At 32.1% G+C, this 20,903-nt stretch overlaps 1 protein-coding gene across 2 annotated transcripts in view; it reads left to right on the plus strand.

The window, feature by feature from the left end:
• gish (casein kinase I gish) overlaps positions 1-20,903 on the plus strand; it is a 112,340-nt gene that overhangs the window by 75,381 nt on the left and 16,056 nt on the right. For both annotated transcript variants that reach the window (XM_085946017.1, XM_085946016.1), the window contains exons 4-10: positions 6,804-6,914; positions 11,917-12,080; positions 13,695-13,809; positions 14,541-14,660; positions 15,848-15,996; positions 16,719-16,889; positions 20,511-20,591. In XM_085946017.1, coding sequence (XP_085802143.1) covers positions 6,804-6,914; positions 11,917-12,080; positions 13,695-13,809; positions 14,541-14,660; positions 15,848-15,996; positions 16,719-16,889; positions 20,511-20,591 — 911 coding nt within the window. The remainder of the gene's footprint in view (positions 1-6,803; positions 6,915-11,916; positions 12,081-13,694; positions 13,810-14,540; positions 14,661-15,847; positions 15,997-16,718; positions 16,890-20,510; positions 20,592-20,903) is intronic.

Consider the following 20,903-nt stretch of genomic DNA (forward strand, 5'->3'; position numbering starts at 1 on the left):
TGTACACTAAACTTTATTAATCAAACATTTATTTTCATTAAACTAATACTAATGTGCAGATGGTGTGTTAGTTTTTAAAATTTAATTAAGCCGATGTCTACCAGAGGCACTTAGCGGAAAAATACGAAGCTTGCAACTTGAGACATTTTTTTGATAATTTACAATTTCAACTGTGTTGTAATAAAAATATGTAAGTATCTGAAAACATTAAAAAAAAAAATATTTTTTTTAGTCAAAAATAAACAATTGTAAAAAATGTAATAAAATTTGAATTTGTTGAATCGGACCCCACCTTATTATTACATATATTTTATGGTCATGTGTATTATTAAAATTTACTTTAATAAGTTTCCTAAGAATCATCCAAGAGATTTTTGACCAATTTATAGTTTTAATATTTTTCATATTTATTAAAAAAAAAAATCGATGTTTATAAAAATATAAATGTGTATAAATTGAAATCCTTTTTATTTATATCAAATCGAGCTATTGGGACCATACCATACCCTTCATAAAATTTGATATAAATAAAATTGGATTTCAAGTTATACACATTCATATTTTTATAAAAATCGATGTTTTTTAAAATAGATATAAAAAATATTAAAACTATGAATTAGTCAAAAATCTCTTATGTGATGCTTAGAAAACTTAATAACCTAAATTTTAATAATAAATATGACCATAATATATATGCATCTAATAGTAAGATGGGTCTAATTCAACAAATTCACATTTTATTACATTTTTTACAATAATAATTGTAAGTTTATCTTTGACTAAAAATAATAAATATTTTTCTTTTTAAGAGCGTACTTCAGTGAAACGGCAAATAATTTTGAACAGTAGGTGCGACGAAATTTCTCACTAGTCGCCAATCGGAGACCGACAGTCGAGGTGACTGCACGTCGATTTGTTTTGTCATGGCGTCGGATGAAAATATTCTTGAATCGTGTAAAGATGACTAAAAAACTTTACGTTTGTACTTAAAAAAGAAAATATGTCGATGAATATACTATTATTATTAGTAATATAACATTAAATGGATGTATGTTAGATTTTTATGACAAATTATAATTCGTTCGGCACGCGTCATTTGCATAATCCGCGCATCGCCTAGCCACGATCTTTTTAGACCATGCCTCAACTGAAGTATAGCCTTAATGTTTTCAGATACTTACATATTTATTTAACACAGTTGAAATTGTAAATTTTCAAAAAAATGACTCAAATGACTAGTTTTGTATTTTTCCGCTTGGTGCCTCTGATAGGTAAAGGCACCTTTAAACCCTGCATAATCCAAGCCATAGTAGATAATAAAAGTTAAAAATATGCTTTTATCTATTAAATATAGAAAAAAAGTATGCCATTAAGCCTCGGTTCAGACACGGCGAATTCCGCGCGGTTTCAACTGCTCGGAGTCAATTTATACTAGCTCCGCCGCGACAAGTGTGAACGAATATATTATAGAAGCCAATACAAATTGACTCCGCGCGGTTTTATCCGCGCGGAATCCGCCGTGTCTGAACCGGGGCTTAACCATATATAATTTTAGATAGAAGAATATATTTATCGGTTATGGTTTGCTTTAGGCAGGTCTTAATGAATTTCAAAAACTAACCAGCACCATCCGCAAATTGTATTCTTAGCTCAATAAAAACATATTATTATGTAAGTATGACTGACAAAGTTTAGTGTGCATTATTTATGTCGAATCTTAACAGCCTACCTCCACCCTCGCCACTGGACAATACGTAAAATATGTCATCAAACGTTATTTATCCGTAACCCCTCCTTGTAGTTGCAAAATGTGTAATAATGTTTAATACAGGAAAATTAAGCATGTCCTTTAATTTTCGCGCCACATCTACGCCCAAGTATCATTAATTATCTCTTGTGTGTAATTAATAATCAATTTAATAATATGTACAAATATACTTATTCGGTATTAGAAGAAATAGTAATGCTTCTGGAGATTTTTCTCGACAGAAAATAGTTTTACAGAAAATCCGTTTTATTTATTTTATATAAGCCAAGGCCCCAAGGGGTAACGTGTCGTGTCTGGTAAAATCAGAATTCACACCTAGAGCGTGGATCTAATAGGTTGAGCAAGTGGCCAACATCCATTTCTCGTAAATACAAATATGTACCTGTAAATATAATACATATACCTATTCTATCTACCCATTCTGTAAAACAATGGCTCCCAACTAGTGATGGGCCGACTTGTCTCTGTCCACAATGTTTCACGACATGCGTGAATGTATTCATCGAGACACATTGTGATGTCATTTACATACCTTCATAATCGCGCAAAATAATTCGCCATTGTTAATAAAGTAATAAGTACTATTTTGGCAGCTTTCACTATTAATTGTTATTAGTTATTAGATATAGATAATAAGTACAGAATAAAGAAATCAAACTTATCATTTATTACGTCATTGTATAAGTTATTGCAGCTTTGTTTAGTGTTTAACAGATGTTTTGTACAACAGCTGAAAATATTTTATTTGGTGTGTTTCATTTAAGAAATTAAATTAAATAGAGAGAACATTCACTGGAATTTTTGTAGCAAAACAAGGGAGTGTGGGTCACTGACCTGCATAATACTATTATATTGCCTGCCATGCGCCACCTGTTACCTTTCCACCCACTTCTTACCTGGAATATTTATTTTTTAAACTTTTTCTATATTTCGCATTTTAATTTAAAAATATTAATTTTATTAAAGAAAAAGATGAGAATATGTAAGTACTCTTATGGTAATAATAAATTTATCTATCCTTGATTTTTTTAAATACATGGTCTTGGGTGAAACTCGCCTCCTGGTGGAACTCGAGCCTTTCTCAAATATCTGTACCTACTGATAGTCAGTACAGTGTACACTGCAGTAGCGAAGGGTGGAGGTAGGCTGTTAAGATCCGCCATAAATAGTGGACATTAAACTTTGTTTGTTTTTATTAAACAAATACTGCAATTATTTCTATATTCTATATTATGTCAGTTTTTAAAAATCAATTAAACCCTGCCTAAACCAAACCATAATAGTTTTGGTATATTTTGGGCGATACGACAAAGTTGTGCACACTTTTTCATTCATACTTATTTGTTTTCGTAGGATTAAGAATATATAATATTAGACATATTGTTGGTTCATTTTTATTATTACAACGTTTTTATTAGCTCGTATTCTTATTTGTCGGTTACAAATCTTGCAATCGATTTTTAACTAACTTCCCGACTAGCTAGACATTTGAAACTTAGAATATATCAGAACACGATGCCAATGCATTCTTTTAATACTTTTAGCCATCTTTAAGCAGAATTGAATTCATTTTCAGTTAATTCTGTTTTGTATGGAAAGTTCTTTCAGAAAAATCCGTGAAAAGTAAAAGACTATTATTGGTTGCTAACGTGCGTTACTATGGAAATCAAAATGAAATGTCAAAATGACATTTCAGTATTCTATATTTGTTTGTTTGTTTGTTTTTTATTTACTTCATATCAAGTACAAGTTTGAGCATATTGAGCATAATAATTCAACAGAAAATTTAAAAACTTATATAAAAAGTTCTTTTTATCTTTATTATGTTCAAACACGCGCGTTAACATGATCTTACTCCCTACTTCATTTATCGTTTGTCAATTTATGGCTACGGCCGTATGTTGTAGCTTAGCCACTAGGAAATGCCAATAGAAATGGCGTATTTCAAAACAATACTACCTTATTAGGTCAATAATTATCATAAATGTTTATCACATTTGAATGGTCAAAGACATAGCTTATAATCAATATCTTTAGAATTATCTTCAAATGTGTTAATCGTGCCCATTTTTTGAATAATAAAATGCCTAATTCTTGTCAAATTTGGGATCAAAAAGATAGTAAAATAGAATTTTTTATCGTAAATATGTCACTATATAATGTTAATATTAATTTTACTAATGGTTTTGTAAATGAATTTAAAAATTAATAAATCTAAAAAATGTTAACACCACTTCACATGGACGAACTGAAATATGACTATATTCTAAAAAAGAATTAAATTCTTAAAAGAATACTATTTTATGTATAAAAATACTTTATGCAGTCATCAAATGTTTAAAATAAATATAAAGGATAATAAGGCTTCAAAATTATGTAAATAGATTATCTACAGCGTTTTAGGAATGTCCAGGGCTATGCTCTGAAAATATCATTAAAGCTCCATTCTAACCTACGCTGAGCATGTGGGCCGTTAAGTTTTCTATTTTATGTGATGGAGATTTTTGGTTGATTCATAATTTTAATATTTTTTATATTCATTTTAAAAACATCGATTTTTATAAAAATATAAATGTGTATAACTTGAAATCCTTTTTATTTATATCAAATCGAGCTACAATATTGGGACCATACTGAAATACGTATCGTTATAAGTTGATCCGATAATCGTAGGTGTGGTTACCAGTTGACTCAATTCTTGAAAGGCTAAAAGTATAAAGGACCTCAACTTTCTTCAATTGAGAACACGGCATTATACCCCATTTACTTGTGCATGGATTTCCTGCTGACAGTACGTATTATCGCGGCCTTAACAAGAAAATGCATGTGTAAACACATATTATTGCAAGTTGCAAGATTGCATGCATGGTTCAAAACAGTTCAGAAGCTTATGAATTTTCACGGCGATAATAGGAACTTGTGAGATCTGCGCCTTTGCAGTAGAATTATAGTGGCGAATCTAAAAAAACTAATTACACCACATAAAACATTTTTGACGTTTACCAATTTTCACAACCTGTCAAATAGCAACATACAATCACAACGTCGTGACTCGCTTACGCTTGAGGAATGAGATTAGTATTTGAATTATTGAATTATTGGTATTGGAATGAGACAATCGGCACTTTTACGTGTAAACCGTTATTATCGCGATAGTTTGAAATACACACTATTGGTGTCTGTAAATTCATGCATATGTACAGGTACTATTAGTGTTAGAAAATATTGTCTGTTCATTACAGAAACATTTTTATGGAAGTAACTGAGTTTATAAGATATTTCATTTCCAAGGAATGCCACCCAACTAAAATACTAATTGACAGAATTTAGCACAGTTATGTCATTTAAGTACCATTTTTTTTATTTTTTATTTAAGTATGTATTTATATTATGATTTGTGTATATTATAAATGACATATGCTTACTGAATATTGTCATCGATAAGTAAAATTAGAAATTATGTTGAAATTCTCAATATCTACCCCCTTAAGCCAGAATATCCTGATGACATGGTGTTATCTCATAAAAGTTAAAAATGTAATTAAGTATTTTAAAAAGATCTTAAACTACGAGGGTGGGTCAATAAGTCCTTAGAAAAGCCGACAAGTGGCGCGACTAGTACTGTAAGCGGTTTGTTTTCATGCAGCGGCACTACCGATTCAGTATGCTGCGAAGTTTCAATCAGATTGGTCGGGTTGTTGTGTGTTTTTCGTACATTTAAAAAAAAAAATTGCTTGTGGAAAATGGAGAAAATTGAGTTTAGAGCTGTTATTAAACATTTTAATATAAAAGGGTTAACAGCAAAGGAAATAAAAAATGAGTTGGATTTAGTTCACGGCATATCTGCTCCTTCACTTGCAACTATTTATAACTGGTTAAATGAATTTAAACATGGTCGTACATCAACAAAGGATGAACCACGCTCAGGACGTCTTGTAGAGGTGACTACACCAGAAATGATCAATAAAATCCACGATATGGTGTTAAGTGACCGAAGATTAAAGTTGAGTGAGATAATTGAGGTTACAGGGATCTCAAAAGGTAGCGTCATTTCTATTTTACATGACAAATTGGGCATGAAAAATATTTCTGCAAGATGGGTGCCGCGTTTGCTCACAGTCGACAATAAACGCAATAGGGTGGTGGCCTCTAAAGCCCTGTTGTCGCTCATGCAACGCAATCCGGATGAATTTTTTCGTCGCTTTGTGACTGTAGATGAAACATGGATACACCACTATACTCCCGAGACGAAAGAACAGTCAAAGCAGTGGATTGCGAAGGCAAACCATGTCCAAAGAAGGCGAAAACCGTAAAATCAGCTGGTAAGGTTATGGCTACTGTATTTTGGGATGCACGTGAAATTATTTTCGTTGACTATTTGGAAAAAGGAAAAACAATAACAGGGGATTATTATGCATCTTTATTGGACCAGCTAAAAAACGAAATTGAAGAAAAATGGCCTCATTTAAACAGGAAAAAAATCCTCTTTCATCAGGACAATGCCCGTGTTCACACATGTTTACGATCAATGGCTAAAATTGAAGAATTGAAGTTCGAATTGGTCGACCACCCACCGTATTCGCCAGATTTAGCCCCCAGTGACTTTTTCCTTTTCCCAAACTTAAAAAAATGGCTAAGTGGACAAGGTTTTTTTGCAAATGAAGAAGTCATCGATCGGACAAATGCTTATTTTGAGGACCTTCCGAAAACTTATTTTTCTGACGGTTTAAAAAAAATTGAGAAACGTCTAACCAAGTGTATTGAGCTCCAAGGAGATTATGTTGAGAAATAAAATAAAAATACAAAAATAAAAACTGTTTTAATGCTTTTTTCTAAGGAATTATTGACCCACCCTCGTATCTATAGTGTAATGGCATGGACGAAACTTTTTTGTCCTATAATGGAATGAGACATTATTCATTATTTATGATTCGTTGTAGCATATTACGACCTTTTCTATTACTTAGTATTTTTGTTAGTTGAGTGATTGAAAATATCTGGTAATAATATTATTTTGTATTTTTGTTTGTTGCAGGCAAAAACCTATACAACAACGAGCATGTTGCCATCAAAATGGAGCAGATGAAGTCAAAAGCTCCGCAACTCCATTTAGAATACAGATTTTACAAATTATTAGGAACACATGGTGAGTTTAAGGTTCTTATTATCAAAGTACTATTACAAGTACTGAGCCTATAAGAAAGAAGTTCAAAATTTATGATTCACTCAAATAATCTTTAGAGATTAAGCTAAAGATTAAGCTGGTATCATTTCCAACCAAAAATACCTTTAAGAAATTAAGGCTTTTAAAAAAAAAAACTGGCAATCACAAAATGTTATAATTTTATTACCTCTTTTAGCTCTCACAGCACTACAGATGGCCAAGTTGGTGTGAAGCTAAAATTGCTAGACTCAAAAATTTGAAAAATTTAATTCATCGCAAATATTATATTAAAAAAAAAAAAATTCTACGATATAAATGCTGATCCAATTAACTCGTGGTAACATGTCCGCTTCCATAGTCTTGGGTCTCGTGTTAAAATCCTGGGTCTGGCAAATTTACATTTTTTAAATTTTGTGTGTGGACCCAGAGCACGGACTTGGTAGATTGAGCAAGTGACTAAGATTAATTTCCCATATAATTCTAAAGCTAAGAATGGGTGAAAGAAAGGATGTATGAAAATTAATTTTATTTTTGCCAATTTTGCCTGCTTCATTAATTATATTTTATAAGAGTATATATATATAATAATTTTATTATTTATGTCTCTTCATGAGTGATTTATGCACTCGCCAATGATAAATATACATTTTTATTGGATATAACAAATAATAATATGTACTGAGGAATAATCTACTCCAAAGATATTGTTGGTGTATCTCAATAATTTATTATTATCATTCATATAACACAACTCATTCTGGGGACAAAGATATATTAAATACAATAATAATTTTACACTTATCTTGAATAATTATTTTTTGCATTATTTTTCTGCATTGAATGTTATCAATTTTACCAATATTTTAATGGGATGTTTCATCATAGGAGTTGAGTTATTCAAATGAAGATACAGGCGTTGTATTTACAGAATTTACTATTCCAGTTTAAGTTAACAATAATGTGGTTAAATATTAATGTCACATGGGAGAATATGTAATGAGTTGCAAGGTAGTTAGAAGTATTCAAACGGAATCGAACTGCTCTTCTCCGAGGTCTCAAAGACAGTAGCACACTCTGGTGTACGTAGTTGCTATATATAGAAAGTATTTACAATATGCATTATATATATATATATATATATACTAAAGTAATATTCCCTAATTCACTCTGGTGTTGTCACTGTCACCATTGGAGGCAGCCAGTATCATGGGGTCCGTAAACCCTCGTTCAGTCGATTGAAATGCAATATGCATTAAGAGAGCAGTTGAGAAATAAAAGAAAATTTATTACAAATATGGATGGTGATGAAAACAGAAAGAACAGTGAAAAATCTACAGAGTGAGTGAATTTGGAGAAAGTATTAAAGAATCTCCAACTAAATTTATGATAAGCGAAGCAATTTGGTTTGAACATAGCTATAAATTAGCTGGCGAGTTTATAGATCTTTTTTTTCAGAGAGTGTTGAATTATTAAGGGCTATTACACTATTTGAGAAGAAATGATATTAAAACAGCTAATTATCGAGATAAACCCACAAGACATCCAATTGGTACAGACTGCAAAAGATAATTATTTATCATTGCATGTACACCTGACTCAAATTGTTTTGCATTTGAGACAAAGAGGGCAAAAGGTCTTGTTCAAAAAATTATACTCGCGATATATATTATATACTACTAAGCAGGATCGAGCTCAAAGATTATAATATATTTTGTATTGATTATTCTGATGAGTAAATGGAGTGACGTGTTTTCTATTCAAACACTCTTATCAATACCTAGCGATATTATTGAATTTTATATTTATCGATATTTGTAAATGATAACAACATTTATTTGTAAATTTCCGAAAGATTGTTGGATGAATAAGTCACCCTAATCTAATGTTTTCATTTTTTTTTTAATACTTTCGTAAATGAAAAATTCATTTTCAATGGTGGAAAAGTCCAAATAAAAACTATCAAAATGGGGTTGGTATTATGTGGTTCTTTCCCTTTTTAGAACACTTCAGTTTTGAATTTAATCTGGAGTTGACCATTTTTTGAAAATTTATTGTGATCAATCCATTAAAATGACTAGTGTGAATTAGATACCGCTAGCATTTTTACAAAATTGATTTTTTGCATGGCTATGTTGTCATCAATCTAGAAAAAACTAATTCTTGCCCCATTAGAGAAAACAAATTTTTATCTTATCAGAACAGTCTAATTCGAAAAAAGCCCATTCTTTTTTTGTCTCTATTTTAATTGTTAAAATGAAGTTTAAAACCTCAATTTTGCGGACCATGGTTTAACTGACTTTCGATTTAATGGACAATTTCCAGTCTGATATATAAATAAAAACAAGTAAACTAGTTTGTCCATTTTTAACATACTGTTACGCATTCAGAAAATTCACTTTATTATTTAACAGACACCACATTGCCGCCTGAATTAGGTGCATAAATAAACCCAATACAATTCATAAAAACAACTTTTAGCTTTATATAAAATAAATGATTTCATCAATTCTTCTTCGACTCTCTTGCAAAATGAAGTAGGAAATTTGCAAATAGGCCATATTTTTGGAATACCTGTAATATGTAGGGATTGCAATACCGAATGAAAATGTCAATACCGGTTTTTCGGTATTTCTTATTGAATACCGGTATACGTTCAATCATTATGAAACCCAGAAGTAGGTATGTATCAGTAAATATAGCTATTAAAACCTACCTACATTTATTATGTTGACATTTAAAAATATGCGTTTGATCATAATATTGTAGAATAATTTGAATTTAATTTTTGAATTATTTGAATACATTGATAATTTTAACAAAAGCCCTCGAAAAGATTGGTTCATCAAAGTCTGGCTGCAGGAAAAGCTGTTAAAATTCAACGTTTGTACAGTCATCAATAATTAGAGAATAATTGAACATTTGTCATGGATGTCTTCTTTTTCGAAATACTATTATGATAATTTATCGCGACATCTATATAAAATATATTTGATGGATTTTGTTTTATTATTATTTCACCTCTGTTGGATTGAGTCAATATGTTTGCATTTTAGCTGCACATAACTTATAATTCATTTTCAAAAACGTAAACGAATGTGCTTTCTTAATACAGAAAATTCCGGTATTTTGGATTTTTAAAACTGGTATTTCGGTATTGATAAATACTGGAATACCGGTATTGCAATCCTTAGTAATATGTAACTAAAATTGATCTAATACGTGCTCGAGACAGAATGTAAATCAATTGATAGAATAAAGAAACACAAATAATATAACATCTGTTTGAAGCAAATGAATGATGTAAAGTAAAATAAATGATGAGGCCGTGATGACTGAGGAGTGATGTGATGAGTGATGAGGTGAAGATTGTAACGTAATGCAATCTTAGTGCATTTTGTTTATCAAGTGTCGCTTCCTGTCACTATTCCTGCCCATTCAATTTAATGTTGCCTTCTATGCAATGCCCCCACTTAATCATTCTTAACTTACACACGGGGACATTACTTACAATATATACATCTCTACACGGATACTTTTTCAAGACAAAATAAAATTAGGGCACATCTACACCTGATCTTATGCTATCTCTCCCAGTTATTTGAGTGAATCAAACATTTTAATAATTATCTATACCTGTTAATATATGAAAATGTTCAACTTTGAACTTTCTCGGTAGAATTTAATACTAGTTTAAGCATAATTATTGAGAACTATCTGCACGCTTAGTCCGCCTAGGAGCAGATGCTGAAATGCTTCTCTCTTATTACATGCGTTGCGGGTTCGAATCCTGTGGCTGGATCACATTCACATCTTGTTTTTTTTCAATCAATATAATATAATTATGCTTGGATCTAATGCATCGTGATCCCAGTGGCTAACAATCGATTCTTGCTGAAAAGGGCTGTTATGACATCCACTCTATGGATGTCCATGTTATGGTCTTAATGCGGAAATAGTGATTTATCTATGAGTGTCTACTAATGGCGAAGTGTGGAAGTAGGCTGTGAGGATCCAACATAAATAGTGCAAACTAAACCTTGCTAGACATTATTTATCTATTGTCATTGAACTAAGAATACAAATTGCAGATGGTATTAGTTTTTAAAATTCAATTAAACCCTGACTAAAGCAAACCATAATAGATATTTGATAAAAACAAATAAGTATGACTAACAAAGTGTGCATCATTTTTGTCAGATCTCCACAGCCAATCTCTACTGTTTTGGTCTAGACAAGGTTTAATTAAATTAAAAAAAACTAACAATTTGTATTCTTACTTCAATGAAAACAATTATTATAACTGACATAGTTTAGTGTGCTCTATTTATCTAAGATCTACACAGACTATGTACTATAAATATATCTAAGTATTGAAAAGTTGTCTTAGGTGTACCTAATAGTTATTTGTTACCGTTTTCTGATTGATGGTTTCATTTCTTGTTTGCATCATTCATTCTTACATTGGATCCTCTCCAAACTACTCCTCTTTTTGTTGCATTTTTCACTGTATTCAATATCAATCCTTGACGCACTTTATGCAAATGACAAAATATTATTTATGTTCGATTGCAACTATATTTTCATTTTCAATGACATTACAAATGACGTTTTTCAAACATGTCTCTAATTTTCAATCAATTTTTACGGTGATATTAAACAATTGTTTATTTATTGCTATTGCATTTTGTTCTATCAAATGTCAAACTAAAAAATGACTTATTTTTTTTACTTTTATTCTTTTAAACTGTAACTTTTTCATTGACTCTGATTCTGATATTTCCTATATGATGTAAAATCATAAAAACAAAATCGCATATAATTTCTTTTCATTCATTTTTGTCAAATCTTAATTTATAACTGTTTAAAATAAAACCGGTATAATTTTGGCGTAAACTTTATTGTTTTGTCGATAATATTATAATTTTGTTGGATTATGTTGTTTTAATTATTACGGTTGTGTTGCCAACCCGCTATCCCCCCCAAGCCCCGTCCACAGCGGAGGGAGTGCCGGAGGTGTACTACTTTGGGCCTTGCGGGAAGTACAATGCCCTGGTGATGGAGCTGCTGGGACCCTCCCTGGAGGACCTCTTCGACCTCTGCGGCAGGAGGTTCTCGCTCAAAACCGTGCTCATGATCGCCATGCAGTTGGTGAGTTCCTTCACTGCCTTTCATAATAAGATGGTTTCACTGCCAGATTTCCAATTTAGCAGTTTTTTTATAAGATGCATACAGCGGTGAACTCAGTTTCAACTTGGCGGCTATTGATGTGTTTCAGTGTCATAATATATTATCATTATTCCGATATCCTGTAAAGATATGTAATTAAAAAAAAAAAGAAATGAAAATATAATTAATATTAAATTCTACAGGTTTTTTAGAAGGTTTGTTGATAGCTATTTCGGTTGTAACACCATTATCAAGTTTAGTTAGTTAGTTAGATTAGTTAGTCTTGATAATGGTGTTACAACCGAAATAACTATCGACAAACCTTCTAAAAAACCTGTAGAATTTAATATTAATTATATTTTCATTTCTTTTAAAATGGAATTCTATCAAGTAAATATAACTCAATTAATATATATAATTCATATTAGTCACCATCCGTGGACGGCGTGAATATGTCGATAAGTCTAAAAACATCAATTCTCAGGGCAGCTATTTGTAATGTTGGTATTCTGTGGTAAACCAGGAATGTTTTTAAATTTTAGTTTGTTTTTAGAATTTAAAAACATATAATCTGATTTACCACAGAATACAACCTTACAAATAGCTGCCCTGAGAATTAATGTTTTTAGACTTATCAACATATTAACATCATACATGGATATATTGGTGCATACAATGTTGAGCTCTGTAGTCTCTATGAACATTCGATAGATTAAGTTTGGGTCACTTGTCTAGATCATGTGGACCGTATGAACGATGATGATCCGGCAAAGAGAGTTATGACATACAATACAATAGGACTCAGGAGTAGATGCAGGACAAAAATCCGCTAACTAGATGTAGCTAACGTCCTAAGCTTAAACATACACAGTGGTCGAGCGGTTACACATCAGGCTTATAATGTCTCCAGTCCGAATCCCGGGTCTGACAAAAAAATTCACAGGTTGTTTTTTAATGTGTGGTTAGACCCAGAGTATGGACCTAGTAGGTTAAGCAAGTGTATAACATTCATTTCTCATAAAACTACATAATCTGTTGATATAACCTCCGCTCTGTTGAGGCCTATATTATGATCTTAGGATTGGACATGGTTAAAAACGGATATGAATCAGGTTCGGGTGAATAATTGCGAGAAGGATAGCGACCATCTTGAATAGGGACAGGGGGAGAAAGTTATTGAAGAAAGCCATGACCCACCCTGAGGCTGATCACAAATATAGCATTGGATGTATGAATGACTAATAATCATGGCATTTCTATTATTTTCTACCAGTTTGTTCAGCACACTTTAGTGCAAATGAAATGTGCCTCGGATAATGATAATGCCTTATGAGATATTTCTATGGTGAAGATTGTGGTGAATCGGTAGATAAATTTCATATAAATATGAATTACCACCAAGTATATGCTGAAATTCTTGTAGACTAATTACATTGTTATACTATGGTTCTCATACACCATAAGATATGCATAAGGCATTCATAAGATGAATGGAATGCCATAAATGGTACCGTAATTATATTGTAACACAATTTCAACTCCTATATTCTGTTTATACTTAAATGTTAATATCAAAAAACTTGTTTAAATTTCCAGTTGCATCGGATTGAATATGTTCACGGACGGCATCTCATCTATCGGGATGTTAAGCCTGAAAACTTTTTAATAGGAAGAAACACAACTAAACGGGAAAAAATCATACACATAATAGGTAAGCTCCCTATTTCTTACATGCTTGAACAATAGATAGTTATTTCTAATTATTCCAATCATAGTCGACTCGGAAAAGTTGTCAGTCTTCTGTAGGGATGCAGCGGAGCCTAGATGTATGAAATTGAAGCAAAAAATGGACACTGATCCACTGATTAAGTTTGCTGCAAATGACTTTGAATTGCCGATTCATTTGCAAGGAACTTCACACTACTGCTGTGATATTTATTTGTCAATTTGCAGGGCCTATAAAAAGAGAATCCATCACGATGAGTAGATAAGCAGCCAGCGCCATCAGCTTCTCACATTATATACTCATTACTTACAGATGGAATAATTATTCACGCTTTTCATGGCTATTATTGCCTTGTAGGTATATTTAAAAAATTCTCATAGTTTTATAATTGCTTAGAATCGAGTAACAGAAAACTGTTGTGTGCTGGTTATCACTAATCTCGTGACAAATATGGTATTTGAATATGCCGCCAATTTAGTAGCTGACATTTCACAATCTCTCCAGTGTGGATAATGCAATGGCCGAGGCCAATCATTGTGAGATTGGGTTGAGGAAAAATAGATAATTTGTACATTACATATCCACGTTTCCAATAACTGACTGAAATTCAATCGGTTGATTTTGATTATTTATCTGACTTGAATTTGACTATTGTGTGTACTATTACCTATTTGTGTTAATGAACTAATGCAACATGTATTTATTTCTACTTGCAGACTTTGGCCTAGCTAAAGAATACATAGACCTAGATACCAACAAGCATATTCCATTTCGGGAGCATAAATCGCTCACCGGTACTGCCAGATATATGTCCATCAATACCCATCTGGGCAAAGGTAAATTACCTTACTCACATAATATACCATAAGCTGATTCTTTTTTTGTACTAATCAAATCAACAAAAGAAATATTGTTTAATACCTAAATATAAAACCCAAATGGTGTTGCAGTGCATCGAATTTTCACCAATCTTCGAATACTACCAAATTAGAATATAAAATACTTAACACCTCAGTGACATACATAATTAAAAAATATTTACACCGAACTCAACTTGAACACATAACCATCGCATTTTGGGCACTGCGTTTTCAATTAGACTAGCGATGTACATACTCAAACAAATGACCAAATTTCAATGGCAACTAAAATGTTATATCAAATTAAGTTAAATTGGCTATACATAAAATGTAATGTAATGTTTTTATGGTTTCATTATTCATGTCAAAACATGTTTGTAAAGTTTTATTTTTACGTTTCATGTTATATTAATAAGTAAATGTAGCATTCTTTGCAGACGGCTGTTAAAAAATGCATAATATGCATTTTTTGATGTATTATATATTTCAACGGCCCCACGATGGCCGAGCGAATAACGCGTTGGCTAATAATGTGGTGGGTCCTAGGTTCGAATCCTGGAACCAACCTAATGGTTTGAGCAAGTGGCTAACATCCATTTCACGTAAAAACAATAATCTGTTATTAAAAACCTCCACCATGTGGAGACCCATATAATCTTACGATCAGACATGGTGACATTAAAAAAAATTAATAAAACACAGATTTTGATTTTAGTGAGAAATATAAATAAATGTCATCATACAATTTTTTTTTCAAATAGATAATTAGCATTTAGTTGGTGTTTTGATGACATTTCTCTAAGCCAGACACAGGATATTTTTAATATCATTTGAGAATCATTAATATTTTATCAACTATACAGCAGGACCTTTTACTTGGATAATAGAAAAAAAGTTTGGTTTCTGTTGGTACACAATTATACAACATGCAAATCATATGTTGATTGCTATAGTTCAGCACCCTAGCAAACAATGTATCCGGGTTTGAATCCCATTTTGGGAAAATTTCCATGCAGTTTTACTAATACTGAATTGTTTATTTTTATCCATCTTATGGATGACGGATTCATCTTTCTGTCCACTTGTAATAACATTTGAGGTACTCCCACATCAAGACTTCTGTCAAATATGGTATCAAAATGTGTGTTTATTTTTTGACGCAGAGCAATCGAGGCGTGACGACTTGGAGGCATTGGGACATATGTTCATGTACTTCCTACGGGGCTCTCTGCCCTGGCAGGGTCTCAAGGCTGAGACTCTCAAGGAGCGCTACCAGAAGATCGGTGACACCAAGCGCGCCACGCCTATCGAGGTCACCCCCCTTTCCTATTATTATTATAAATGCTCTGTATCCTATCTGCTGTTGTATAATATTATGTGAAATATGCAAGATATCACTGTACACTCGCGCACTGTATGTGTCCTGCTAACCGAGGTGCGTATTGCACAAAGCCATCATTCTTTGATAATAAATAAGTACACAATGAAAACAGTGAGATAATACAAATTATATACCTATATTAAAAAGCAGTATGCTAAAAAATATATATATAAAATAAAGTGCGCCTATTATTTTAAGAGTATATTAAACAATATCAACCTAAACTCACCTCACGCAAGTGAAATGTATAAATATCTGAAACAATTTGGTTGAACACAGGTATTGACCTCATAATTGGCAACATCAATGGTAGGTTAGTTTTGCACCTTTGGAAAACAGACAACTGATTCTCCCGATTTCTTAGATAGTGACACACATTAAAACTAGCAAGAATTGTAGTTCTCATGTACAACACGTCTAATTCAGAAAAATTACAAAGCTAAATGAAGTTTTTTTAATTTTTTAAACTACATTATGTAGGCACGCCCCGGAAAAACTTGGCAATTCTCTTCCATTCACCATAGGGTTTTAAGTTGCCATTATTTCATAGTGTTATTACTAATGCTACCGTCTAATATCTTCATGGATTATCGTGATATATTATTGAAACCAGTCTGTGTTGTCGTTAATAATTGATGAATGCGGCATTGCAGGTGCTGTGCGAGGGTCACCCAGAAGAGATGTCATCGTACCTGCGTTACGTGCGGCGGCTGGACTTCTTCGAGACGCCCGACTACGAGCAGTTACGCCGGCTCTTCCGGGAACTTTTCGAGAGACGGGGCTACGTGGACGACGGCGAGTTTGACTGGACCGGCAAGACTATGGTGAGCCATCTCTCCTGTTTAATACTATATATTATCTAGTAAAGGAAGCATCACGATGTTACACTTGAACTGTTAATGTTATGAAACTTTATGGATTTCCTGCTAATAAATTTTACTGACCCCTTCTGACACAGATCCTGATTACTTTTCTAAAAAGCATTACACTTGCCTTCATCAACAGACAATATATTAAACCACATTTTATACATTTATAGATATATAGTATATTGAGGTATTGAATATTAAAGATGTATAAATAACATGTAATTAAAAATGAGTTAGGACCAGTTTTCACATCACAACATACTACCTATTTATCCATAAAACAGGATTCAAACATGTAACTACTTCGTATGAAAGTATATAATCATTTATTCCCATCATTGGAGTGTCTATACCATGGATGGCAAACCTATGGCGCGAGATAGAATATCAAGAAGTCAATTGTAATTTTTAAATTATTTTAATAGAATTCTTAAAAACTATTTTTTTAGAAACCTTTAAAAAAAACTTTTTTTTCGCCATGAAAAACTGCTTGGCACGTCAGACAGTCGAAAAATATTATTTGTGAAATTTTGGCACGAGTATGTTAAAAGGTTCGCCAACCCTGGTCTATACCATGAGGATGCTGTATAAAATGTCATACCGTGTATAATTGGAATGTTTTGGCTTGATTTTTCCTTCTGTAAACATTAATTAACTTAAAGAAATATTAATATTTTTTTGTGGAATAGTAATAAACAATCTTTTAAGAAAGACATTTCATTTACAGAATGTTGAAATTGTTATCTAGATCAATCGTATACATATTTAACTTTGATCACCGGTGCACTAGTTTTCATTCAACCTTGTTCAGCTCAAACAAAGTTTTCGTGAAAGTAATGTTAGATAGCTTTTGTCTTTTCACAAATTTGTATGCATCCGGCACCTTAAACAAACTCTTAAGAGGAACATACATACATGGATATTTTTGGCTGTCCATATAATGTTTTTCTATTTAATTGAAAGTTTTCACTGGCAAGTGGTATTCATAAATCATTTTTTTACTCCATGTTTCTCAATGTAGTTCAATTACACTGCTATATTCAATTTTTATTGCATAATATAATATGTATTTCATCATGTAAATTGCAAACTATTGTGAATTAAAAAATAAATACAGAATCACATTAACGGGATTTGTGACTCCAGTTTTTTTAATTTATCGTGGTGTGAATATTGTTTTTCTTATCATGTTTTATGTAGGATCGACAGCATGGTTTATTTTATATTTAATTTGCACGTTAGGTCTTATACACAGTGAAATATAGTGGAGAATGCAATCTAACATATAGGGCTTCGACACTCTAAGAGGAATCAAGAAAATGGAAAAATTGCTGTATGTATCCGCTGCCACCGCAACATATTATGTATTGGTTAAATAACACTACAGCGGAATGTCTGAGTCGATGTGTAGTTATTCACCTCTTTTGTGTTGCATGTGACAGCTGAGACATTGCAGCTTTTTTGACTTAAAATTTCATATGTAATCGATTACCGTAGCCATAGTTGTGAGCTATCTCACAATGGTGGTCGTGTCCATATTAACTAAGCATCTGTCGCCTTTCTTCACTGTGAACACGATCTCGGTTGGCTCCGTTTGATACTCATTTTCTGGATGTTGTCTGTTGCCAAATGTGAAAGCAGCCTGCCAACATGCACATCATGCGTCAGCTGCGCAATGCGCCTCCTTCCAATGTCGGTAAAACTAAATCCGACAAGGTGAATCACGCTTATTATTATTGCCTGTAAGCTATACGATGCTTCTTTTTTCCTCCCCCATCAAAACATACTATTAATAATCTTATGCAGATTTGATAATTGCACCACCTCCCAATAATTATAGTCAAAACACTTCTATTTATTGAAATGCCATCGTTTGCTTTTATTGTAATCCCCACAAGGTTTTGCACATATTTTCTTATACCCAGTTCTACTATGAAATATTTCCACATATTATGTTTGCTTGGACATTATGAGATTTTTACTAGAATGTGTTTAATAACGAATATTTGACGTAATGTCATAATAGAAAATGGGTAAAGAGTAAAATAGTTATAGTAACGTTATAATGATAATAGTAAAAGAAGTTTAATAATTGTAATGCACAATTATTAAACATAAGAGTGCCAACTAATTCAATCAATAAAACATGAAATATTTAATCTCACAGCTTATAAGATTCGGCTTTCTGCCAACTTAACCCTGTGTAAAGAATGCCTTATAACTCATTTATCTACCTCAAATAAAATGTCATTTGTACACTCGTTGAAATATTAAATTATAATTTTTGGGCGCCTTGAAAGATGTGTAATTACAAATTAAATATAACAGTATAAAAATAAGAACACAGCTAATCGTGAAAAGTGTTATTTAATTACACAAACCATTGAAATTTAAAAACATACTAAAACAAATACAGATTTTTAATACAACTTTGAGAAGCGTTTACTTGGTATGGACATAGAGCATTTGTTGGAAGATGGTAATTATTACTTAACTTTATGTTTAAATTGTGATGGCTGGAACTTCATCTTGGCTGGAATTATGAACTGCGAATCCTTCTCCCTGTCCGAAAGGAAGTAACTACAAATGGCGTTGAAACTGTATCTAATTGTTTAAACAAGCACGTCCGATCGGTACTGAATCTAATCTCGGAGTGAAGATCTTGTGGGCGGAAATAAGTTATTTGTAAACAAGACGCTTTCAAAAAGGCGGGAAGAAACCCGATTGGCCTATTTTTAACCGTCATTGTCTTGGAAACAAGGGTTGACACACACTTTTTAACAAGGTTGTGCCAAATTTTGTTATTTAATTAACATTATTTATTTTAATATCTGCGTTTGAAATGTAGCCATGTTACGTGAAATGTAACATGACAGTAAATGTTGTTACCCATTCTCTTAGGTGTTATTTTGGTGCTTGAATGTATTTTTTTTTATATTGGGGTTTGCACAGATGATTTATGTTGAATTTTGTGTTTTAAATTAAATAAATTTTGAATGATTCAAATCAATATCGAAAAACTAGGCTAAAATGTTTATAATTATGTATTCCAATGAAACCTTCAAAATACCCTATTTGGATGTGCAATATTTTTATAGCATAAAAGTGTGATGCAGAAGGATGTGGAAGAATCTGTCCACTATCGAATTAATAATGTATGCTATTTTACCCTATCCCTACCATGCTCACTGTAGAATGGGGAACAGCTTAATAATGGTGTAGAATGTAGATTATAGACAGCTGATGATAATTTAGTAATTGTTATCAATTGGTCCTCGTAATTTTTAGTAGCAATTATATCAACCCTTCTTGTATTGAGATCAAAAAGCTAATGCTTAGTCCAGAGTGTCATACATCTCTGTATGAACAAATGGACATTGTATAAAAACTGTTTCCATGCATTTAAAATGTTCTGATAAAAATGTTAATTTTTTTTGTAATGAAACTGATGAAAATCATTGTTTACATACAGAATATGTTCTTGGTCTGGACTAAGCAAACGGTATTAAAAGGGCGCCTAGTTCATATTTGACAATATTAATTTCATTTGTATTCATATTTGTTTACATTTTTCAGTCGACTCCGGTGGGCTCTCTACAGACTGGCCACGAGATGGTCGTTTCTCCAAACAGAGATAGACATCCGCCATTCCACAAGGTGATTTAACATTCCACTACACTACTCTAACTCTACTGTATTCTCATGTGACATTCTTTCCTGTCAATAATAATTGGACTTTTTGTTTTTTACCTTCTAGTATTCTTGATTTCATTCAGTCTTCTAAATCTAGTATGCTTAGTTTTTTTCTGACTATGTATACTCATTGAAATGTCACATACTAGAAAAAGAATGGTGATACTGTATATTGTACTATTTCAAATGGATACTCGAAATTTCGCAAACAATCTAAATTATAATCATTGAAATTAGAAAATTGTGTAGGTGATACCTCCAAGTAATGTCACTTTT

The sequence above is a fragment of the Rhyacophila brunnea genome, unplaced genomic scaffold (genome assembly GCF_057557595.1).
Source record: "Rhyacophila brunnea isolate RB1 unplaced genomic scaffold, BYU_Rbru_1.0 scaffold_19, whole genome shotgun sequence".
NCBI lineage: Eukaryota > Metazoa > Arthropoda > Insecta > Trichoptera > Rhyacophilidae > Rhyacophila > Rhyacophila brunnea.